Genomic DNA, 23607 nt, shown 5'->3' with positions numbered 1-23607 from the left:
CCTTTAAAAAGTATTTGGATGAACACTTGAAATATCATAACGTTCAAGGATATGGGACAAGTGCAGGAAAATGGGATTGGTGTGCCTTTCATGGTAGTTATTGTCAGTGCAGACTCGATGGGCCGAAGGGCCTTTTCTGCTCTATGGCTATAAGACTCTCAAATAAAAACCAAAAATGTGAAAATACTCAGGCCTGGCAGCATCTGTGGAGAGCAAAACAGAGTTAACGCTTCAGATATACCAATTCTTCTTTCTTGATGAAAGGCCATCAAACTGAAATGTTACAGTGCCTTAAATAGTCTCCCAAGTGAAGGCAAATGGATGCTGTGATGGTGACTGTAGACATCTATGAAAGGATGAGTTAGGCTAAATTGCCTGCCCTCATCTCTGCTTAGCTTTCGATCTCTTTGGGTTCTATTGGTTTCTCCGTGATTGCATTCCTGGGGAACTGGAAGGCACTGAATTAGAAGTAATTAATTCCAGCTCTGAGGCCTGGCTTCAAACCCTCATCTCTTGTTTGCTCCCGCTCCCTCTTGTTTTGCTTCCCCGCACACCCCAGACTACGAGCAGTGCTTTCTCTATCCTGTCATTGTGTCTGTGGGAAGTGCCTTGGGTGGCACGTTTTCCATTCTCTCTCTCCGTCTCTGGTGGAAGAGAGTCTGGTCTGCGTTGTGTAGCCACTCCAGTATCACAGAATACGACAGGTGCAGAAGAGGCCCATCGAGTCTGCACCAACGCATGAAAGGCCCTGACCTCCCACCTAATCCCACTTGCCAGCACTTGGCCCACAGCCTTGAATGTTACGATGTGCCAAGTTCTCATCCAGGTACTTTTTAAAGGATGTGAGGCATCCCGCCTCCACCTCCTCGTGAACTTGCTCCTGGGCCTGGCGAAACGCACCATTTACCGGTCCAGGCAGCGGGCAATCGAGGGGGCCGTCCATCCTGACTGTCTTCCCCTCTATCGCGGCTACATTCGCGGCCAGGTGTCCCTGGAGAGGGAGCATGCGGTGTCCACAGGCGCGGTTGACGCCTTCCGCGCCCGTTGGGCACCGCAGGGGTTGGGGTGCGTTATTGACTCTGACAATCGCATTTTAATTTGATGTTTTTAAGTTTCCTTTGTACTTTGATTTCTGTTCGGGCTGTTCCCCCTCTTTTTGGGGAGCTGCCCCTTTTACTTTGTCCCGACTTAATCTGAGTTTGTTTATTTGGTTTGACCTAAATAGAGGGCAGCGCATTCCAGACCCTCACCACCCTCTGGGTTTAAAAAAAAAAAGTTTTTCCTCAAATCCCCCCTCACTTTTAACTTGTGTCCCTTCGTAACTGATCCTTCAACTAAAGGGAACAGCTGCTCCCTATCCACCCTGTCCATGCTCCTCACAGGACCACAGAATACTACAGATGTACTATACTACATCTGTAGCACATCTAAGAGTCAAACATTTTTCTGGGAGTGATATCATTAGAGCGATTACTGTTGGAGGTGAACAGCAGTAAGATGTGTAGTGTTTGGGTGGATGGTGTCTGTGGCTGTTACTGGATGATGCTGTGCTCCTTGCTGAGATATGACTGCATATTAGGTTGACGATGACCAAGTTTGTTGAGTGGTATTGGCATTTGTAAGTCTGGTGTATAACTAATTGTTATATTATGCATTGTATAACAAATTGAAATCTTTATTATAGGACGGCTAGCCATAAAGCAGATCAGTGAATTGATGCTCCGGCTCCAATTAATTCCATTTCTCTTTTCTTTGCAGATGTGCCCACTTGGTTGAAAAGTCTCCGGCTACACAAGTATGCGTCGCTTTTCTCTCAGTTAACCTACGAAGAGATGATGACTCTGACTGAACATCAGCTGGAGTCTCAGGTTTGTCTTTTATCAGTGTATCGCAGTGACGTTGATAAATGGCAGGTGTGGAAACTTGTAGTCCATCTCACAGTCCATCAAAATAGTACGGCTATTACTGAGAGGGGGTTTCCTCTAGAACCAGAGGACACAATTTTTAAGAGTGGAGATGAGTTCTTTTTTCTGAGGGTGGTGAATCGAGGGAACATTCTTCCCCAGAAGCAGTGGAGGCAGAGTCGATGGATATCTTTAAGGTGGTGGTAGGTAGATTCTTTACTAACAAGGTTATTGGGCATAGCCGGAATGTGGCTAATGAGAGCAGCCATGATCTTCGTGGCAGAACAGACCAGAGGGGCTGAATGGTGTCTCCCTGCTCCCAATATGTATGTTTGTAAACTTCAAGCATTGGAGTCGAGTGGTTACTATTATGTCTTGTAGTGTCTTGGCAATTATCAAAGCAGTGTTAAAGTGCTAAAGTTTATTTTTGATGAGCGATAAACCAGGGAGACTCAGTGAGTAGGTCCCAGACTTTCACATTGGACTATCAGTTATTTATTTTTCATTATTGTTCCTTATCAATATCGAAGCTGATTAAAATACCCTATAAATCATGGAGTACAGATAGTGTTGTTCAGGGTGAGATGTTGGTGGAGCATGGAGCACTTTTTTTTGTTTCCGATACTTGGTGTCAACATCAGATTTCCTTTTTAATCTTGAGAAAAACTGGCTCCCTGGGCAGCACGGTAGCACAGTGGTTAGCACTGCTGCTTCACAGCACCAAGGACCCAGGTTCGATTCCCGACTTGGGTCACTGTCTATGTGGAGTTTGCACATTCTCCCCGTGTCTGCGTGGGTTTCCTCCGGGTGCTCCGGTTTCCTCCCACATTCTGAAAGAGATGCTGGTTAGGGTGCATTGACTCAAACAGGTGCTTGACTGGCGACTCGGGGAATTTCACAGTAACTTCATTGCAGTGTTAATGTAAGCCTTACTTGTGACTAATGAATAAACTTTAACTTTGCTTTTAACTTTAACTTAACTTTTAGATACAACAGTTTGGGATGGTATATGCAATAGAAACAGAAACACTACAGCACAATACAGGCCCTTCAGCCCACAAAGTTGTGCCGAACATGTCCCTACTGTAGCAATTACTAGGCTTACCTATAACCCTCTATCTTACTAAGTTCCATGTACTTATCTAAAAGTCTCTTAAAAGACCCTATCGAATCCACCTCCACCACCGTTGCTGGCAGCCCATTCCACGCACCCAATAACTTGCATTTATTTAGTTCCTTTTAATGTGGGGGGGGGGGAGGAATCCCAAAATGCTTCATGAAGAAAGAATTTGTACCAATTCCTAAGTTGAGCAAAGTTAGCCTGATTTTGAGCCATGGTGAGAAGAGGGGGCAGTTTGGCTTTTGAAGGCAGAGGAAGAATTAAATGGCGGGGTTGTGGCGAGAAAGTTGGTGTGGTTGAAGGTTCTGCCATTGGTAGTGAGGAGAAGGGGATGTGTAGCAATCAGAATCTTGAACGTAGGAAAGGCACAAGGTTAGAGGCAGGGTGAAGTAAAAGTAAAGTAAAAAGTTTATTTATTAGTCACAAGCAGGCTTATATTAACACTGCAATGAAGTTACTGTGAAATTTCCCCCAGTCGCCCCACTCTGGCGCCTGTTTGGGTACACTTACGGAGAATTTAGCACGGCTAATGCACCCTAACCAGCATGTCTTTCAGAATGTGGGAGGAAACCGGAGCACCTGGAGGAAACCCACGCAGACACGGGGAGAACGTGCAAACTCCACACAGTGACCCGAGGCTGGAATTGAACCCGGGTCCCTGGCACTGTGAGGCAGCAGTGCTGACCACTGTGTCACCCAGGGTGAAGTGAGGCTGTAAAAGAATTCGCAGCTGAGGATTTTAACAACAAGGCACTTCTGTAGGCCAGGGAGGGTGGGCAGCTAGAAAAAAAGGAACCTTGTGGAAGGCTGCAGGAAGAGCTGATTAGACAAAAGCTATTATAACCATAGAAAATTATTTCATGCAGTCTAGCCTTGTGTCTTTTGAAATTTGTGTGAAGTGTGATCTCGTCTTTTCCCAAAGGTAGGGGAGTCTAAAACTAGAGGACATAGGTTTAAGGTGAGAGGGGAGAGATACAAAAGTGTCCAGAGGGGCAATGTTTTCACACAGAGGGTGGTGAGTGTCTGGAACGAGCTGCCAGAGGTAGTAGTAGAGGTGGGTACAATTTTGTCTTTTAAAAAGCATTTAGACAGTTACATGGGCACGATGGGTATAGAGGGATATGGGCCAAATGCGGGCAATTGGGATTAGCTTAGGGGTTTTTAAAAAAGAAAGGGCGGCATGGACAGGTTGGGCCGAAGGGCCTGTTTCCATGCTGTAAACCTCTGACTCTAGTACTCTGCTCTTCCCAAGTCTGCGAAATACAGTCGCTAATGTACTGTTGCACTCCGTGTTCTCTGGATGTCAGCAGTCCTCCGATAACCTCAGTTAAGGTGGCGTACTTGTGTGATCCCAGGTGCTACCACTGGAAGGCATTGCCCATGTGCCCAATTCCACCCGAGGTTGATTTCTATGCTGTTGGGCTTCTCAAGAGAGGATATTGGAAGGGAATCAGGAATAGAGCATCTTATTTCATTCTTTCCCCCTCTTTCCTCTTCCTGTTTTCTTCACTGCCCTCTTCTCCTCTTCCCCCAACCCAACTCATTAAATGTATTTTTAAAATTTTGTTCTACAGAACGTCACAAAGGGGGCAAGGCACAAAATAGCCCTGAGCATTCAGAAGTTACGTGAGCGACAGGGTGTGCTGAAATCCTTAGAAAAGGTGAGTCGAGGGGGTCTTTCTTGTTTTGGTTCCACACCTTCCGAAGATATCGGATATAAATTCATAGTAAGAAGTCTCACAACACCAGGTTAAAGTCCAGCAGGCTTATTTGGTAGCATGAGCTTTCGGAGCGCTGCTCCTTCACTCACCTGATGAAGGAGCGCTGCTCCGAAAGCTCGTGCCACCAAATAAACCCGTAGGACTTTTAACCTGGTGTTGTGAGACTTCTTACTGTGCCTACCCCATTCCAATGCCGGCATCTCCGCATCATATAAATTCATAACTGCGATCAAGCCTCAGTCACTGGCCCAAGAGCAGGAATTCATTTTCTCCATCCTCTCTCCCCAACCCCCACCCCATAATGGCCGCCATCGGGAATTCCTAATTGGCACTCAGTGGTTGAGGGGAAAATCAGGTTTGAGTATTAGAAATAAAACTTGAACAGTACTGTACAACTCATCTGTCAAAGGTTAATAGTTCCATTTAAAATCTGCTTGCTTAGATCTAATGTGCAAACGTTTCTAATGCCCTTTAAATGGCATGTTAAGAATATCCTCTAATAGGTTTATTGCTTTTAAAAAAAAAAGTCTGCTTGTTATCAGTGAAGTTATCCAATATCCTGGTGATCCCAGTTACGTAACATTAAATCAAATTCCACAAGTACACATTCTGAAGCCTGGAAGTCTATGCCCAGTGAGATCTTTTGAAATCCTAAATGTCCAGGTTAATGTAATGCACCATTTGCTGCTGATCCCTCATTTATGACAATCTCCCATTTAAATAACAAATTTGACCAATTTTCCCCTTCCTCCAAATGCTGATTCTTACTGACGGGCAGTGCTGTAGGCACCCAGCATCCTTCTGTAATCCTGGCTAAAATTATACAGTGATGTGGAGATGCCAGCGTTGGACTGGGGTGGGCACAGTAAGATGTCTCTCAACACCCGGTTAAAGTCCAACAGGTTTATTTGGTAGCACAAGCTTTCGGAGTGTCACTCCTTCTTCAGGTGAGTGAGCACCTGAAGAAGGAGCAACACACCGAAAGCTCGTGCTACCAAATAAACCTGTTGGACTTTAACGTGGTGTTGTGAGACTTCTTACTAAAATTATACAGACCAGGAATCAAACCTGGAATCTTTTGGTCTGTAAAACTTTGGGGTCTTCATTTACTATGCCAAAGAGGGAGTAGTTAACACTCATGTTTGGAGATGGGTGAGCTAGTTTCATCCATATCTGCTCTTGGGTTCTGGACTTGAATTACTCTAACTTTTTTAACGTTTTGGCAAGTAATAGTTTTAAAAATGCTGTTGGTGATGGTTGGGGTATGCGTAAATATGTAAAAGTGGGGCATTGCTTTGCTGTGTGACAATTGGGACCTGGATTTGAATCTAGCCGAATCTGATTATGGTGGAAGTGTCGTCTTTGTGCCTATGTGACCTCACCTGTGCAATGAATCTCAACCCCACATCTGATGGACTCCAGAACCGTCGCGTAGAGCTTCGGTTCTGCATAAATTTGTCTCCAAACTCTCCATCTCAGTCACAGAAATCATGTGGATGGATGACATAAGAAAATAATTTTGTCTACCGCACAGACTAGTAACATGATTAAGTCAAAAAGTGTGAAAATCATCCCAGCCTGGTGATTAAAGTAATAAGCAATTGCTGTACTTTCGACAGGACATTCTCGAGGGAGGAAACTTGCGGAATGCGCTTCAGGAGCTGCAGCAAATAATTATAACCCCGATCAAAGCTTACACCCCACCTCAAATGATCCCCAAAGAGGGACACGACACAGACCCCAGTAGTTCCTCCAATACCATACCTGGACTGGGCACGGACAGCCGAACAACCAAAGCAGCTGCCGAGAAGGAGTCTACGTCTGATGGCTTTCAGTCCCAGAGTGTCTCAACATGTGACGGAGAGTCGGCAGCAGCTCCTGTGTCTGAAGGTGACATTCCCGGACAGTTCACCAGAGTCATGGGGAAAGGTTAGTTCGTACATTTTTTAATCATGGCTGAAATCATAGAAACCCTACAGTACAGAAAGAGGCCATTCGGCCCATCGACCACAATCCCACCCAGGCCCTACCCCCCTTTTCCCTACATATTTTACCCACTAATCCCTCTAACCCACACATCTCGGGACACTAAGGGTCAATTTTAGTATGGCCAATCAACCTAACCCACACATCTTTGGACTGTGGGGGGAAACTGGAGCACCCGGAGGAAACCCACGCAGACACGAGGAGAATGTGCAAACTTCACACAGACAGTGACCCGAGCCGGGAATCGAACCCAGGTCCCCTGGAGCTGTGAAGCAGCAGTGCTAACCACTGTGCTACCGTGCAGCTGAGGGGAGACGGAAACTGAATGGAGTTAAAGGATGCTTTTTGCCTTCAGGAGTTAAGTGAGTTTCTGAAATTAACAGGACAAGAGTAGAAACTACAATTGAAAATAGCTTGGTTCGTGCTTGGATTCCGAACTGCAGTAGCCTATATTTTGATTCCACAGTCTCCATAAGGTCTCTAACTCTTGATACCGGCTTCCTTCTGGTATCTCGCGCCATCTCGTTGTTGTTGTTGCCTAGACTGTATTACAAACAAACAAAGAACAGTACAGCACAGGAAACAGGCCCTTCGGCCCTCCAAGCCTGTGCCGCTCCTTGGTCCAACTGGACCAATCGTCTGTATCCCTCCATTCCCAGGCTGCTCATGTGACTATCCAGGTAAGTCTTAAACGATGTCAGCATGCCTGCCTCCACCACCCTACTTGGCAGCGCATTCCAGGCCCCCACCACCCTCTGTGTAAAAAAAATCCCTCTGTTATCTGAGTTATACTTCGCCCCTTGAGCCCGTGACCCCTCGTGATCGTCACCTCCGACCTGGGAAAAAGCTTCCCACTGTTCACCCTCTATCCCCTTCATAATCTTGTACACCTCTATTAGATCTCCCCTCATTCTCCGTCTTTCCAGGGAGAACAACCCCAGTTTACCCAATCTCTCCTCATAGCTAAGACCCTCCATACCAGGCAACATCCTGGTAAACCTTCTCTGCACTCTCTCTAACGCCTCCACGTCCTTCTGGTAGTGCGGCGACCAGAACTGGACGCAGTACTCCAAATGTGGCCTAACCAGCGTTCTATACAGCTGCATCATCAGACTCCAGCTTTTATACTCTATACCCCATCCTATAAAGGCAAGCATACCATATGCCTTCTTCACCACCTTCTCCACCTGTGTTGCCACCTTCAAGGATTTGTGGACTTGCACACCTAGGTCCCTCTGTGTTGGGGAAGGTTGTTGATTATGGAGCTTGCCGAACTTCGCTGGGGATTTCTGGGCAGTGATCGCAGCACAGGCTGTGGGAGGCACGGTGGCACAGTGGTTAGCACTGCTGCCTCACAGTGCCAGGGACCCGGGTTCGATTCCTGGCGTGGGTCACTGTCTGTGTAGAGTCGGCACATTCTCCCTGTGTCAGCTTGGGTTTCCTCCCACAGTCTGAAAGACGTGCTGGTTAGGGTGCATTGGCCGTGCTGAATTCTCCCTCAGTGTACCCGAACAGGTGCTGGAGTGTGGCGACGAGGGGATTTTCACAGTAACTTCAACTTTTTAATTATCAGTAAGTCTGCAATTGGACTATTCTGTGCAGCTTTAACCATCTTGCCCTCAAAAAAAAAGCACTCCAGAGTGTATGCAGGGAGGCAGACCAGGTCTATGGCCCTGGGAGGATAAAAATAGGACTTGTAGTTTTTTGACATGAAAATATTTTGTTTCATGATTATTGGCTCCTTTTGAAAAGGGCCTGAATGTTTAGTTTTGAAAACCATTGTGGACATGACAGTAAGTGCAGGCAGAGTGGCGCACAACAATGGAAACTATTCTATGCATCTTGAGCGACGGGCTAAAAGTTTTAAATTATGCCTGCACCACCACTACTTCTTCGTAGTGTGTTGAAAACCAAAATCTCTGTTCTGTCACCTACTCCGACTCATTCTTCCACTAGAGCTCCAAACTTTCACACTCACTTCATAGAATCCCTACAGTGCAGAAGGGGCCCATTCGACCCACCATGTCAGCACCGGCTCTCCAACAGCACCGGCTCATCCCCCACCTTATCCCCGTAACCCCACGCATTTACCCCGCTAATCCCCCCCCCCCCCCCCCCAAATCTACACATCTTGGGACACTAAGATGCAATTTGGCATGGCCAGTCCACCTAACCTGCACATCTTTGAACTGTGGGAGGAAACCGGAGCACCCGCAGGGAAATACTCAGACACAGGGAGAACGTGCAAACTCCACATAGGCAGTCACCCAAGGCGGGAATCGAACCCGGGTCCCTGGCGCTGAGGCAGCAGTGCTAACCACTCTGCCAATCTTCTTACAATACTTGTACAAACATCAGCTAATCACTGCTTCCCCATGGCCTTCATTTTCTCTCCTGATGCATTTGCCTTTAGCTGACTCAATAATAGCCTTACCCTGTGTTTTCTGGAGCTCCTGATTCCTTTCTGGCAGAGAGCAGGTTAAGGGCAGGTGACCTTGTGCATTGCTACACTCTGCCACAGACTCTGAGACAGTGGATATTTTGAAGGATAGGGTGAGAGAATGGAAATGTTGTTGTTTGGTTGATCATAGAACTTATTCCAGCGAAGACTTTAATCTGCTTCTGTTTCCTGTTTTCTGCAGTTTGCACTCAGCTGCTGGTGTCCAGACCAGATGAAGAAAATATAAGCTCTTACTTGCAACTGCTAGAGAAGTGTCTCGCTCATGAGGTGGGTACTTGCATGTTATAATCAGGAATTCCATCCTGTGGCACTGGCATGGGATGTGGAATGCCATGGGGATCGCCACTCTGTGGTAATATGCCCTGTAAACTTGCACCCTTTTCCAGTTGCCCAAGCTGTTTTCTGTTGGATTGAACAATCCTTTAGAGAAAGGAAGAGACTCTAGGGTCTGAATGGCTTGCTCCTGTTCCCGCGTTCCATTCTGAGCCCACACAAAAGTGGTCAAATCGAAATCTGTAAAGTAAAAGTTTGTTTATTAGTCGCAAGTAAGGCTTACATTAATACTGCAATGAAGTTACTGTGAAATTCCCCTAGTCGCCGTACTCTGGCACCTGTTCGGGTCAATGCACCCAAACCAGCACGTCTTTCAGACTGTGGGAGGAAACCACAGCACTCGGAGGAAACCCACGCAGACACGGGGAGAACGTGCAAACTCCACACAGACAGTGACCCAAGCCAGGAATCGAACCCGGGTCCCTGGGGCTGAGGCAGCAGTGCTAACCACTGTGCCACCCATAAAGTAAAGTTTAAAAAAAAAATACTATTGATCCCATATCTAATTTTTTTTTATCCTGCCCCCTCTTTTACATCCCACTTGAACTGGTAGGTAGGGCTTTAATGCTTCATTCAGTAGCACTGCCTCAGTGCTTGCAACTGAAGTGTCAGCATGAAATTATGCATTGTAATGGGGCTTAATGCCATAACCATCAGACTGAAAAGTGAAAATGCTGCCTGTGGGCTAAAACTGGCACACACGGATATGATGTGGAGATGCCGGCGTTGGACTGGGGGAAACACAGTAAGAAGTTTAACAACAGGTTAAAGTCCAACAGGTTTATTTGGTAGCAACAGCCACAGGTTTTCGGAGCCTTAAGCTCCTTCTTCAGGTGGAAGAAGGGGCTTAAGGCTCCGAAAGCTTGTGGCTTTTGCTACCAAATAAACCTGTTGGACTTTAACCTGGTGTTGTTAAACTTCTTACTGTGTACACACAGATATGAACAAAGAACAAAGAAAATTACAGCACAGGAACAGGCCCTTCGGCCCTCCAAGCCTGCACCGACCATGCTGCCCGACTTAACTAAAACCCCCTACCCTTCCGGGGACCATATCCCTCTATTCCCATCCAATTCATGTATTTGTCCAGATGCCCTTTAAAAGTCACTACTGTATCCGCTTCCACTACCTCCCCCGGCAGCGAGTTCCAGGCACCCACCACCCTCTGTGTAAAAAAAATCTGCCTCGTACATCTCCTTTAAACCTTGCCCCTCGCACCTTAAACCTATGCCCCCCTAGTAATTGACGTTAGTAGTAACGTCGCTGGAGTACGATCTCGAAATACCAAGAGCTCTGCAGTGTGTTACCCAACCGACCATTCCTCGTTAACCGAGTTAGACTGTGGACGGGTCACAGCCGACCCGAACCTGTTCTCACCAGTGTCTCCATTCACTTTCCATTGAGTCACCAGATAGTCATCAGGAGCAGAAACCCTAAATGATCTGATTTTTATTTTTAAAAATATATAAATTGTCCAAAACCGTTGGTACAAATTGTCACCCTCCCGACTGGAACCCAAGCTGATGTCTGCTTGGAGATAGATAGGACTTTCTCTTTGGAAAAATTCTGATTCTCATAATTGATGCTGTTTGACACACAAGTGTGATTAAACAACAAAACACAGCTTGGACTGATTAATCTGATGTTGTCTGGCAACATCTGAGTTGTCAGTTTAATGCAGTTCGTTCATACCTGCCAGCTGTTATCTGGGAGCTGCATTTTCTGATACATAAGGAATAACAGAATGAAGTCCTGAATGGTTTTCACTTCAGTAAATGGCAGGCAGATTGCACCAACTCTGTCCACCGGTTGTGGATCACATTTATCTGTCATTGATTTCAGGCATTTACTGAAACACAGAAGAAAAGACTATTCTCATGGAAGCAGCAAGTCTTTAAGCTGTTGAGGTCTTTCCCGAGAAAGGCCTTGCTGGAGATGCCAGGTGTTCGCCAGAGAAGGTGAGTTATCTGTGTTGTGCATGTGATCCGCTCAGGGTGTAATTCTGTGCGCTGGAAATCCAGAAGCGACAGCTTCAGAGCATGGCCTGCAATATCTGGAACAGGGTCAATGTTTTGGGAGGTGAGAGACTTGGAATCATAGAATCCTGACACTGCAGAAAGAGGCCAATCGGCCCATCGAGCCTGCGCTGACAACAATCCCACCCAGGTCCTATCCCTGTAACCCCATGTATTTACCCTGCTAATCCCCCTGACCCTAAGGGGCAATTTAGCATGGCCAATCCACCTAACCCCCACATTTTTGGACTGTGGGAGGAAACTGGAGCACCCAGAGGAAACCCACGCAGACACGGGGAGAACGTGCAGACTCCACACAGTTACCCGAGGTCTTAAATCTTAAAGGTACAGACAGTGAGAGGGCCAAGTACAGGTTAAAGAGGTGTGTATTGACTTGAATACCTGTAAAGACTCGCATTCCAACCATTATTTTGTAAATTGAGTTTGTGTCTGTATAAGCCCTGTTTGTGAACACAACTCCTCACTCACCTGATGAAGGAGCCTGAGACTCCGAAAGCTAGTGCCACATAAACCTGTTGGACTTTAACCTGGTGTTGTGAGACTTCTTACTGCGCTTACCAGGGGGCGGCACGGTAGCACAGTGGTTAGCACTGCTGCTTCACAGCTCCAGGGACCCGGGTTCGATTCCCAGCTTGGGTCACTGTCTTGTGTGGAGTTTGCACATTCTCCTCGTGTCTGCGTGGGTTTCCTCCGGGTGCTCCGGTTTCCTCCCACAGTCCAAAGATGTGCAGGTTAGGTTGATTGGCCAAGCTAAAATTGTCCTTAGTGTCCTGGGATGCGTAGGTTAGAGGGATTAGTGGGTAAAATACGTAGGGATATGGGGGTAGGGCCTGGGTGGGATTGTGGTCGGTGCAGACTCGATGGGCCGAATGGCCTCTCTCTGTGCTGTAGGGATTCTAAGATACCCCAGTCCAACTCCGGCATCTCCACATCATGGAACCCATAACCATGCATGTGCCACACAGTTAGTCTGCCTACGTGCTTTCTTCACTCTGGGCCTTGTCCAAGCTAAGTGAAATGTAGAGGGCTGCAATGCTATGCTCGTGTGAGAACATACTCTGGATCAAGACTCCAGATCAGTGCGGTGGAGAGATTGCAGAGAAATTGCAATGTGAATGGAAAGCTATGTTTCTTTTAATGGAATTTAATTTGTTAATTGTCAGTCTCTTTACGGGATGATGAGCGATCATGGCACTAGTATGTTGCAGAAAATATTGCTGAAATATATTTCTGACTGAGATGCTGGAACCTGAAACAAAAACAGAAAATGCTGGAAAATCTCAGCAGGTCTGATAGCATCCGTGGGGAGAGAATAGAGCCGGTGTTTTGAGTCTCAATGACCCTTCATCAGGCGCTGTCAGACCTGCTGAGATTTTCCAGCATTTTCAGTTTTTGTTTCAAGTTCCAGCATCCGCAGTATTTTTGCTTTTATAGAGTCAGAGGTTTACAGCATGGAAACAGGCCCTTCGGCCGAACTTGTCCATGCCGCCCTTTTAACCACTAATTCAGTCCCAATTGGCCCATATCCCTCTATATCCATCTTACCCATGCAACTGTCTAAACGCTTTTTAAAAGATAAAATTGTACCTGCCTCTGCTACTACCTCTAGCAGCTTGTTCCAGACACTCACCACCCTCTGTGAAAAAATTGCCCCTCTGGACCCTTTTGTATCTCTCCCCCCTCACCTTAAACCCTATGACCTCTAGTTTTAGACTCCCCTACCTTTGGGGAAAGATGTTGACTAACTGATCTATGCCCCTCATTATTTTATAGACCTCTATAAGGTCACCCCTCAGCCTTCTACGCTCCAAAGAAAAATGTCCCAGTCTACCCAGCCTCTCCTTATAACTCAAACCATCAAGTCCCGGTAGCATCCTAGTAAATCTTTTCTGCCCTCTTTCGAGTTTTAATATCCTTTCTATAATAAGGCGACCAGAACAGTGCACAGTATGTCCAAAGATGTGTGGGTTAGGTTGATTGGCCATGCTAAAATTGCCCCTTAGTGTCCTGGGATGCGTAGATTAGAGGATTAGCGGGCTAAAATATGTAGGGATATGGGGGTAGGGCCTGGGTGGGATTGTGGTCGGTGCAGACTCGATGGGCCGAATGGCCTCTTTCTGTACTGTAGAGTTTCTATGGAGTTCTATGAAGTATTCCAAGTGTGGCCTAACTAATGTTTTACCATAGTATAATGGAGTTCTGAGAGCTGATTTGTGCCTGGAGAGAGAATTTGAAGATATGTCTGGTAGTTATCACTCTGAATGGACAGTGGTCTCTGGTTGTGTGATCCAGTTGAAGAATTTGTCCGAATATTAGTGTAATTCTGGCACAAACTCTGAACATGCCGCTATTGAGTCCTGCAGTGTGCTTTTAGTTTAGCTGCTTTTGTTTTGGACTTTAATTCTGGTCCTGGCAGAATGACACATCTGAGATGGTTGAGTGCCAGATTTTCGACAACTCGATGCTGGATTTTTCAGAAGATAGCTTTAAAAACAGCGGTGTAAAAGATCCCATAGTCTCAGCAGTGCAGTGTGATCGGTTGTACAGAACGGGGAGGTTGGTGGGGTGTGGGGAAAAGTGAGTTCGTGCCATGTAGTCACGACAGTTTGTTCTTGCAGCAAGTTTTAAACTTTGAAGTGGAAACTTGATAGTGAAGCCTTCCGAGCAAGGGGGGAGGAGCGATGTCGCTACTGTCTGTAGCTATTCACCTGGTAGGGCTTATGGTGTAGTGGACACTGCAGAATTTAAACACCAAACATATTGGTAATCAAAGACTGAGTTTCAGCAAGCTGCTTGTAGCACTGCAGAAGCACAGGTGGATCTGTGCCAGGCTGCATCCCAGTCCCACCCATGTCATTCATTATCTGATGGTTGTCAAGGAAGATGAATGCTCGAATCTAAGTTACTATATATAGATTGTTGGCAGTGAGTAACAAAGGATGTATTCAGTAGAGTGATTTTTATCAGCATCAGCAGAACTCCTGAGTTTTAATTACTGTATTAAACTCCCTGCCATCCTATTTATTATCACTAAAATGTACAGTGTAAGCCACTTGTAGCAGATTTATCTATGCCAACTTGATTTATCGAGAATGTCTCCTAACCAGAATAAATCAGTCCAGGGTATGTGGAAGTAACAAACCAGCAATGTGCCCTGTCTCCTCAATTTCAGTATTACACACTCAGCGGCAATCAGTACATGATGTGCAGCGGGAAGATCTCTGAATTATGGGATTTCGCAAGCTCTCTGTGTTTGTTTCTGATGTCCAAAGCAAGCCAGTGCTGGAAAACGTCTTTCTCACCCTGAGACTAATGCATGTAATATCTATGCGTCACAACAAACCAATAATGCGCGCACTCGCTTTTAATTCATTTGGTTCAGATGGGCTCCATTTGTCCCAAGTTACTGAATGTTCGCGCATGTCATCTCTGCCATAAGTAGAGTGTACTGCGTAATAGAGAAAATAGAAAGGCTTTCTGTAACCTCCAGATGACCCAAAGTGCTTTACAGTCAAAGTGTAGTCACTTTTATCATGTGACAACAAATCTGCGCACAGCTAAGGGCCCACAACAATGTGAAAGTGATTAAGTAATAAGGCCATAAGAGCAGAAGTAGGCCATTTGGCCCATTGATGCTGTTCCGCCATGCAATGAAATCAGGAATGATCTGATCCCCATAACCCTTGATTCCCTTACTGATTTAAAAACCTGCCTATTTCAACCTTGAACATAAAGAAACAGGCTTCAGCAGTCGGAATGAAAGGTCTAGACCGTCCACACACACTGACAAACCTATAGATTTACCCAAAATTTCATTTACATTCCTCATCCTGTTTATGTGTCAGTTTTGCTCATTTTAACCCAAAGAGAAAATGCTGGAGAATCTCAGCGGGTCTGGCAGCATCTGTAAGAAAGGAGAGAAAAGAGCTGACGTTTCGAGTCCAGGTGACCCTTTGTCAAAGCTAAACGGCATAGAAAGTGGGAGATAGTTATACTGCAGGGGGAGGGAATGAAAGATAAGTCTTGGTAAATACCTTGTCCAACACTGAGAAATGGAAAGCAGTGAAGGTGGATGGGGGGGGTGGAGAGACATACGGAAATCGGAGAGAAGAGCAGGTTACTTCTTCAAGGTAGGCTTTCCTGGAAGAGAAGTGGCAGAGAGTTAAACACTGGATAAAAGCAAATTACTGTGGGTGCTGGAATCTGAAACCAAAAGAGAAAATGCTGGAACGTCTCAGCAGGTCTGGCTAATTTTAACATCTACACGACCATTCCAAAGCTGTAGAACAGTAAATAACATCAGTGTAATTTAATCTAGACCACTCTATCGTAACGGCTATTGTGTAAATTACGCTTAAAGACACCAGTAACTGGTGGGAACACACACTCTTACATCATGTGAGCCAAAGTTTGCTACTCTAGGTGACCGCCTAGTTTGCTTAGTGCTTGCACCAGCCCTGCCCTTGAGCCTGTTTTGTTATTGGATCACGGCCGAACTGTAGCTCAAATCACATTCGCCCATCCTTTTTCCAGATACGTTGTCATCTTTTCCCAACAAATTCCGTAAATCTCAGTTTTGAAAATTTTAATGATCCAACACTTGTATCCTTTTGTGGAGACACCCGCATATTTCTACTCTCCTGAAGGGAATATTAGGAGGTTGACCAAAGGCTTGTTCAAAGAGTTGGGTTTTGAATGGGCCCCAAAAGGAAGAGACTGAGATACAGTGCTGAGGGGTTTAGGGGCCAGGGGCCCAGAGTATGGGTCCAGATGATTGAAGGCATGTCTGCCCTGTATTAGTTAGCAATATTGATCAAGGGATAAATATTTCCCAGGACACTAAGCTCACCTGCTTTTCACTTGAATGGTGTCATGGGATCTTTTACATCCAGCTAGGGGATGTGAACTGGGTCTCATTCAAAGCGCAAAGAAAATTACAGCACAGGAACAGGCCCTTCGGCCCTCCAAGCCTGTACCGACCATGCTGCCCGACTGAACTAAAACCCCCTACCCTTCCCGGGACCATATCCCTCTACTCCCATCCTATTCATGTATTTGTCAAGACGCCCCTTAAAACTCACTTTCGTATCCACTTCCACTACCTCCCCCAGCAGTGAGTTCCAGGCACCCACTACTCTGTGTAAAAAAAAAAACTTGCCTCGTACATATCCTAAATCATTCATGGGTATAAGTTGAACAGATGTGGGCTCCTTTCGGAGTTAAGAGCTTTAAGAGAGCAGGATTGATTAGTAAAGTATTATTGGTGTTTCCTATCCTCTGGTTTATACTGGAATTCATAAGGTCTATTTTTCTTTTCTTTCCAGCTGGGGTTTCAGTCAGTCCAGTTCGCTTCCCACAGCCGGTTCTGTGGTTGGCGGGCTGGGCAGGCGAGGCCAACGGCCATTCCAGGTGCCTCCGCGGGGTCTGTCTGCAAACCGCATGGGTCTGATTGGCACTTCTGCTGTTAGTCTGGGTGGTGTTTCTCCAAGGCACACACTTAATCCATTGACAAGCCAAGGCAGGCAGGTTAGTACATGTTCCCTGTGGTACAAGTGCACGAGAACCAAGTTTGGAAGATGTACTTTATTCAACATTATTAATAGAAGAGCTTTCAGAAGTGGCTAAGTCAGGAGAAGGCAACATTTTCTTCTTGTATCCTGACTTCAACTCCAACCTGGTCTGGCGAGCATCATCTCTGTCTCTTGGCTGCATCCCTGAAACGAGATTGGGCAAACTCTCTCTGCAATTCCTATAGGGCATGAAATGGCAGAATGTCTGTTAAGAGGGATGGACATGCCACACCATTGCAATGTTAATCTGTGTTTGTTGACAGGGAGTCTGAATGTTGATCTCTTCTCCAGCACTAACATCCTTCACTGCAAAATTTAATATAAATTGATATTAGGAATTTTCTGGTCTGGTGCCCCTCTAGTGTAAAATGACGAAAGCAGCAGCTGTTGGCAGTGCAGGTGTTCATATTGTTTCCTGTTCTTTTACTGGCCCACCCCATTCATAATGCATTATATTCCTCCGTATGCCAGTTTGGGCATAAAACTAGTTGTGGGCATGATGCAATAAAGTTTAACACATTGCTTATTTCAGTGAATCGAGAGAGTTATGGCCTCCATACCCTTTTTCTCGGTGTTCAATATTCTGGAAGAAAAAGCCAATGTTTGTAACAAAAGTTTAAAAACAAAAGTCTGGTGAAAGTAAACTTTGGAAGTGCTGTATTGCTGATGAGTTGCGGGGAGCATGAATTTGGGTTCTATTTTTAATGGCTACATATGCTGTGTTCGACCTTGCCCTTCATTGTTAGCCACTGGCCTGCCCTCTGGAACTCCCTGCCCTGTCTCATCCACCTTTCTCTGGCATTTCCCACTCACTCAGTGCCACTGTTTTATCCTCCAAATGCAGATAGGTCAACAAAAGGGGGGGTTTTGTTACTCTGGCTTTTCTTGATATATATTCACCAATGGAGAATGAGGGGGTGAGTGAACCTGTCATGTATTACTATGGGTGGGATGTTATCTTCTACTGACTGTCCCTTCTCTGGGTGGAGTTTGCAGGATGTGTAAATTAAAAATGGAAAAAAACTAAGATATGCGGCAGGTGCCTTTCTTTAGGCAGTGGACATGAACATTGAATGAAAAGTTGCATCCGGTATGGTCTGGTGTACCTTTTGATGTTTGTTCAAACTACGTGGGTATCACTGACAAAGCCAGCATCTATTCTCCATACCTATGCAGCTGTTTGACTTGTTGGGCCATTTCAGAGTTAAGAGTCAGCCATATTGTTGTGTATCTGACGCCACAAGCAGGGCAGGCTGGGTAATCGGGATTTCCTTCTGGAAAAGACATTAGTGAATTCAGTGGGGTTTTTATAACAATTCAGTAGTTTCACTGTCCCCATTCTGGATTTATTTAATTACCCAAATTTAAATTCCGAGCTGCCATGTTGGGACTTGAACTTGTGTCTCCAAATACATTGGTCCAGCGATAACACTGCTGTACCGTCCGGTTTATGGTCTCTGCATCCTTGGGTTAAGGAAGGAAAAAATCAGCCAGCTTTCCTGCCCTGGAGATGTGTCTCTTTTTTTATTCACTCATGGGACATGGGTGTCGCTGACTGGCCAGCATTTATTGCCCATCCCTTGTTGCCCTTGAGAAGGTGGCGGTGAGCTGCCGCCGCCTTGAATTGCTGAAGTCCACGTGCTGTGGGTTGACCCACAATGCTGTTAGGAAGGGAATTCCAGGATTTTGACCCAACGACAAACAAAGAAAATTACAGCACAGGAACAGGCCCTTCGGCCCTCCAAGCCTGCACCGACCATGCTGCCCAACTTAACTAAAATCCCCTACGCTTCCGGGGGCCATAATCCCTCTATTCCCATCCTATTCATGTATTTGTCAAGACGCCCCTTAAAAGTCACTGCCGTATCCGCTTCCAGTACCTCCCCCGGCAACGAGTTCCAGGCACCCACCACCCTCTGTGTAAAAAAATCTGCCTCGTACATCTCCTTTACATCCAAAGATGTGCGGGTTAGGTTGATTGGCCATGCTAAAAATTGCCCTTAGTGTCCTGAGATGTGTAGGTTAGAGGGATTAGTGGGTAAATATGTAGGGATGTGGGGGTAGGGCCTGGGTGGGATTGTGGTCGGTGCAGACTCGATGGGCCGAATGGCCTCTTTCTGTACTGTAGGATTTCTATGATTCTATGATTTCTTTAAACCTTGCCCCTCGCACCTTAAACCTGTGCCACCTGGTAATTGACTCTTCCACCCAGGGAAAAAGCTTCTGACTATCCAATCTGTCCATGCCCCTCTATAATCTTGTAGACTTCTATCAGGTCGCCCCTCAACCTCCGTCGTTCCTGTGAGAACAAACCAAGTTTTTCCAACCTCTCCTCATAGCTAATGCCCTCCATACCAGGCAACATCCAGGTAAATCTTTTCTGTACCCTCTCCAAAGCCTCCACATCCTTCTGGTAGTGACAGTGAGGGAATGGCCAATATATTTCCAAGTCAGGATGGTGGGTGGCTTGGAGGGGAGCTTGCAGGTTCCCAGGTATCTGCTGCCCTTGTCCTTCTAATTGAGAGAGGACATGGGTTTGGAAGGTGCTGCCTAAGGATCTTTGGTGAATTTGGTCCCTTTGAATGAAGAACCAAAGAGCGGACTGCCAATGGAATTGTAGTCCAAATATCAACACCTTTAGCAAAGAGGGAGAAAGAAACTACACCAAACAAATAGAAAATCTGTTATAGTATTCTCTGACTGAGGATGGCAGAAGGGAAAAAGGACCTTGGCCATTTTGCGTCCAGCAATTCATAACGTTCCTCGTATTAAGCAGAGGAAAATAAATCAAACTATATGAACACTGTCTGTGAGACTGATATGTTTCTCCTTTATTCTTACAGAACCTATGGTTTGCAAATCCAGGTGGCAGTAATAGCATGCCGAGTCAAAGTCGCAGCTCTGTGCAACGGACATACTCACTACCTGTGCACACCTCCCCACAAGCCATCCTGATGTTCCAGCAGCCAGGTTTGTCCTGTTGTCCTGTTTCAGCTTCAGAATAGGGGAGGTTTGCTGTGTTAGTAATGAGACGCAGTCTGCTTACAAGACTAGTTTAAATTGTGTTTCCCCTCGCCCGTTATTGACTTAACCAGTTGAAGTGTCTGAAAATAATCCTTGCTATTTCTACTGTCGGTCTGGAAGAAACTGAGGGATGCTGGAAATGTTTTGAAACCAATCTTCAGTGAGTTTTAAGTTGCAGTGGGAGCTTTTCTTTCTCATTCTGTCCTCCCGCGTTCCTTGGGCGTGGTAAATAAATGTCCTGCAGGTTGTGAGACTGAGGCACACGGGTGAGGGTCCGTGCTGAGAAACTTCGCCTTGAAGGGGAACATTTCCAGAGCTGAAGGGAATTTGATAGCTCTTTAAAGTGGTGGGTACGGGCGCAATGGGCCAAATGGCCTCCCTGTATTCTTTATCTTTGATTCGACTTGGAGTGTTGGAATTGATCTCAAACCTTTCTGGGGAGGGATTGGTGAAGGGAGAAGAATGTAAGGGTTCCTGTTCATAATCAGTGTGTTCGAGACTCCTGCCAGAAAGCGCGCACCTGCAGAAGATGTGTGAGGACACAATCCACTCTGATGTCATAGAAACATAGAAGATAGGATCAGGCGGAGGCCATTCGGCCCTTCGAGCCTGCTCCGCCATTCATCACAATCATGGCTGATCGTCCAACTCAGTAGCCTAATTCTGCTTTCTCCCCCATAACCTTTGATCCCATTCGCCCCAGGTGCTATATCCAGCCGCCTCTTGAATACGTTCAACGTATTTAGCAATGAGCCGCCTGCTAAAGCTGCCCATGAAGAGCAGAATTTTAATTCCTCGGGGATTGGGAGGGGGTCATGGAATTGGGAGGGAACTTGGTGGAGCTGGGATTACCCATTCAAAACTGAGATGAGGGGAAACTACCTCTCGGAGGGGTTGCGAATCTGTGGAACTCGCTGCCCCAGTGGAACCAGAATCAATCGACAGGTTTAAGGAAGAGATCGATATGTTTCTGCTGGAAAGCAGGAAAGAGGGCGATGGGGAACAGGCAGGAAAGTGGAGTTGAGACCAGGGTAAGGTCAGCCATGATCCTGTTAAATGGCAGAGCGAGCTCGAAGGGCTTCTCGTTCTTATGCTTCTGCGTTCCCTTCTACTCCCCCCACACCCTAATTGTTGGGTGGTCGGGTGGGGGGGGGGGGGGGGGGGGTGCATTGGCTGCTTAAGGGCCTTGCGTCAGTTGCCGATGGGCTGGATGCCTTGTGTGGCCCAGTAACAGTGGGCGGCTTCTCGAGGGGGGAGGTCCCGGCAGCAGGCAGTTAACTGGCTGATTAGACATTGAATTCTAACTGGGCTCCAGGCAATAGTTGTGGTGGGGGCTGACCCGGCTTTCCTGCCATGGGGATGGGGCCACCGCCCCCTGCCATTAAATTCAACCTGAGGAATGGGTAGAGAGGAGCGGCTAATGCCAGTAGAAGCAAGCACCTATTGGGGAGGAAGTTGGGAGAGCAGAAGCAGCTGCGTCGGGATGAAAGGTGGCATAGTGGGTTAGCACTGCTGCCTCACAGCACCAGGGACCTGGGTTCGATTCCCGGCTTGGGTCGCCGTCTGCGTGGAGTCTGCATTCTCCCTGTGGGTTTCCTCCGGGTGCTCGGTTTCCTCCTGCACTCCAAAGATGTGCGGGTTAGGTTAATTGGCCATGCTAAATTGCCCCTTAGTGTCCCGGGATGTGTAGGTTAGAGGGATTAGTGGGTTAAATGTGTGGGAATATGCCCTGGGGTGGGATTGTGGTCGGTGTAGACTCGATGGGCTGCATGGCCGCCTCCTGGAAGAAATAATGTAGGGAGGAGTTATACAATAGATGGCAGAGTCATCAGGAGTATAGAAACACAGAGGGACCTAGGTGTGCAAGTCCACAAATCCTTGAAGGTGGCAACACAGGTGGAGAAGGTGGTGAAGAAGGCATATGGTATGCTTGCCTTTATAGGACGGGGTATAGAGTATAAAAGCTGGAGTCTGATGATGCAGCTGTATAGAACGCTGGTTAGGCCACATTTGGAATACTGCATCCAGTTCTGGTCACCGCACTACCAGAAGGACGTGGAGGCGTTAGAGAGAGTGCAGAGAAGGTTTACCAGGATGTTGCCTGGTATGGAGGGTCTTAGCTATGAGGAGAGATTGGGTAAACTGGGGTTGTTCTCCCTGGAAAGACGTAGAATGAGGGGAGATCTAATAGAGGTGTACAAGATTATGAAGGGGATAGATAGGGTGAACGGTGGGAAGCTTTTTCCCAGATCAGAAGTGACGATCACGAGGGGTCACGGGCTCAAGGTGAGAGGGGCAAAGTATAACTCAGATATCAGAGGGATGTATTTTACACAGAGGGTGGTGGGGGCCTGGAATGTGCTGCCAAGTAGGGTGGTGGAGGCAGGCACGCTGACATCGTTTAAGACTTACCTGGATAGTCACATGAGCAGCCTGGGAATGGAGGGATACAAACGATTGGTCTCGTTGGACCAAGGAGCGGCACAGGCTTGGAGGGCCGAAGGGCCTGTTTCCTGTGCTGTACTGTTCTTTGTAGAATTTCTATGAAAGGACTTTGCGTTCTGCCGCAGTGTCCAAACAGAAAGTTGACTTGAGGCTGTGTTCTTTTGCCAGAATGTCAAGTGCCAGTGACAGAACCAGAGATTAATACCAGACTGGAGTCTCTGTGTCTCAGTATGACAGAACACGCCTTAGGAGGTAAGCAAATGCAGTCATGGATTACACAGCTGAATTTTAAGGACCAGAATTTTTATGGAGTGAGGTTACTTTCCCATTCAGAGAGAGAACATTCCGCATAATAAGTGGGGGAGGAAAGCAGGATTCTCTGGCAGATTAATGTTCATTCACCTCTTGTTTGGGTATAAATTCCACCCAGGTAAAAGCTTCTGTGTGCTGGTCATCCTGAGAGGATTTATTTTTTAAAAAACAAATGTATTTTATCCATAGCGCCTTGGGTAAGAACATGCCTCTGTATCTCACTCCACATTCGTCACCCTTGAGAAGGTTCACCCCTGAACTTCATTAGCCCCCCCCCGTGCAACTCATGCTCAACCAGGGATCGTTTCAGAGACTCCCTACAGCACAGAAGGAGGCCATTCGACCCATCAAGTCTGCACCACCCATCCACCCACTCCCTGACACCTCCGAAGGAGAGGTGTAAGGGAGCCCTTTGCTGAGGGGCCAGGAGAGGATCAGGATTCATGATGTGCACTGACTTAAGGGTAGAAGGAAAGGGACTGGTCTGTCGCTCGACAGTACCCACGTCCAGAGGCAGGAGTAAGGAAGCCAGCCTGAACTTGCTGCCCTGTTCTGTTAGCTCAGCCCCTAAAATTGTCATTACGCCTCCCGACAAGGAGTGATGCCACTGCTATCTGGCAAACTGACCTTTACGTTGCAGAGGCCGCACGCTGACTATCCCCACACCACCCCCCCCTCCTTGACCGCAACCCCAC

The 23607-nt window shown here is 46.7% G+C and overlaps 1 protein-coding gene across 1 annotated transcript in view; it reads left to right on the top strand.

The window, feature by feature from the left end:
* The window catches only part of samd4b (sterile alpha motif domain containing 4B), a gene marked incomplete at its 3' end in the record, with an annotated part of 94552 nt that extends 71700 nt beyond the window's left edge, over positions 1–22852 (top strand). Inside the window, exons 5-12 of the mRNA XM_078205756.1 lie at positions 1759–1868; positions 4599–4685; positions 6365–6674; positions 9374–9459; positions 11368–11483; positions 16886–17087; positions 19975–20101; positions 22769–22852. Coding sequence (XP_078061882.1) covers positions 1759–1868; positions 4599–4685; positions 6365–6674; positions 9374–9459; positions 11368–11483; positions 16886–17087; positions 19975–20101; positions 22769–22852 — 1122 coding nt within the window. The remainder of the gene's footprint in view (positions 1–1758; positions 1869–4598; positions 4686–6364; positions 6675–9373; positions 9460–11367; positions 11484–16885; positions 17088–19974; positions 20102–22768) is intronic.
* Positions 22853–23607: the final 755 nt, after the last annotated feature.

Source organism: Mustelus asterias, unplaced genomic scaffold (assembly GCF_964213995.1).
Source record: "Mustelus asterias unplaced genomic scaffold, sMusAst1.hap1.1 HAP1_SCAFFOLD_966, whole genome shotgun sequence".
Classification (NCBI taxonomy): Eukaryota; Metazoa; Chordata; class Chondrichthyes; order Carcharhiniformes; family Triakidae; genus Mustelus; species Mustelus asterias.
This window is presented reverse-complemented; position numbering and strand designations above follow the sequence as displayed.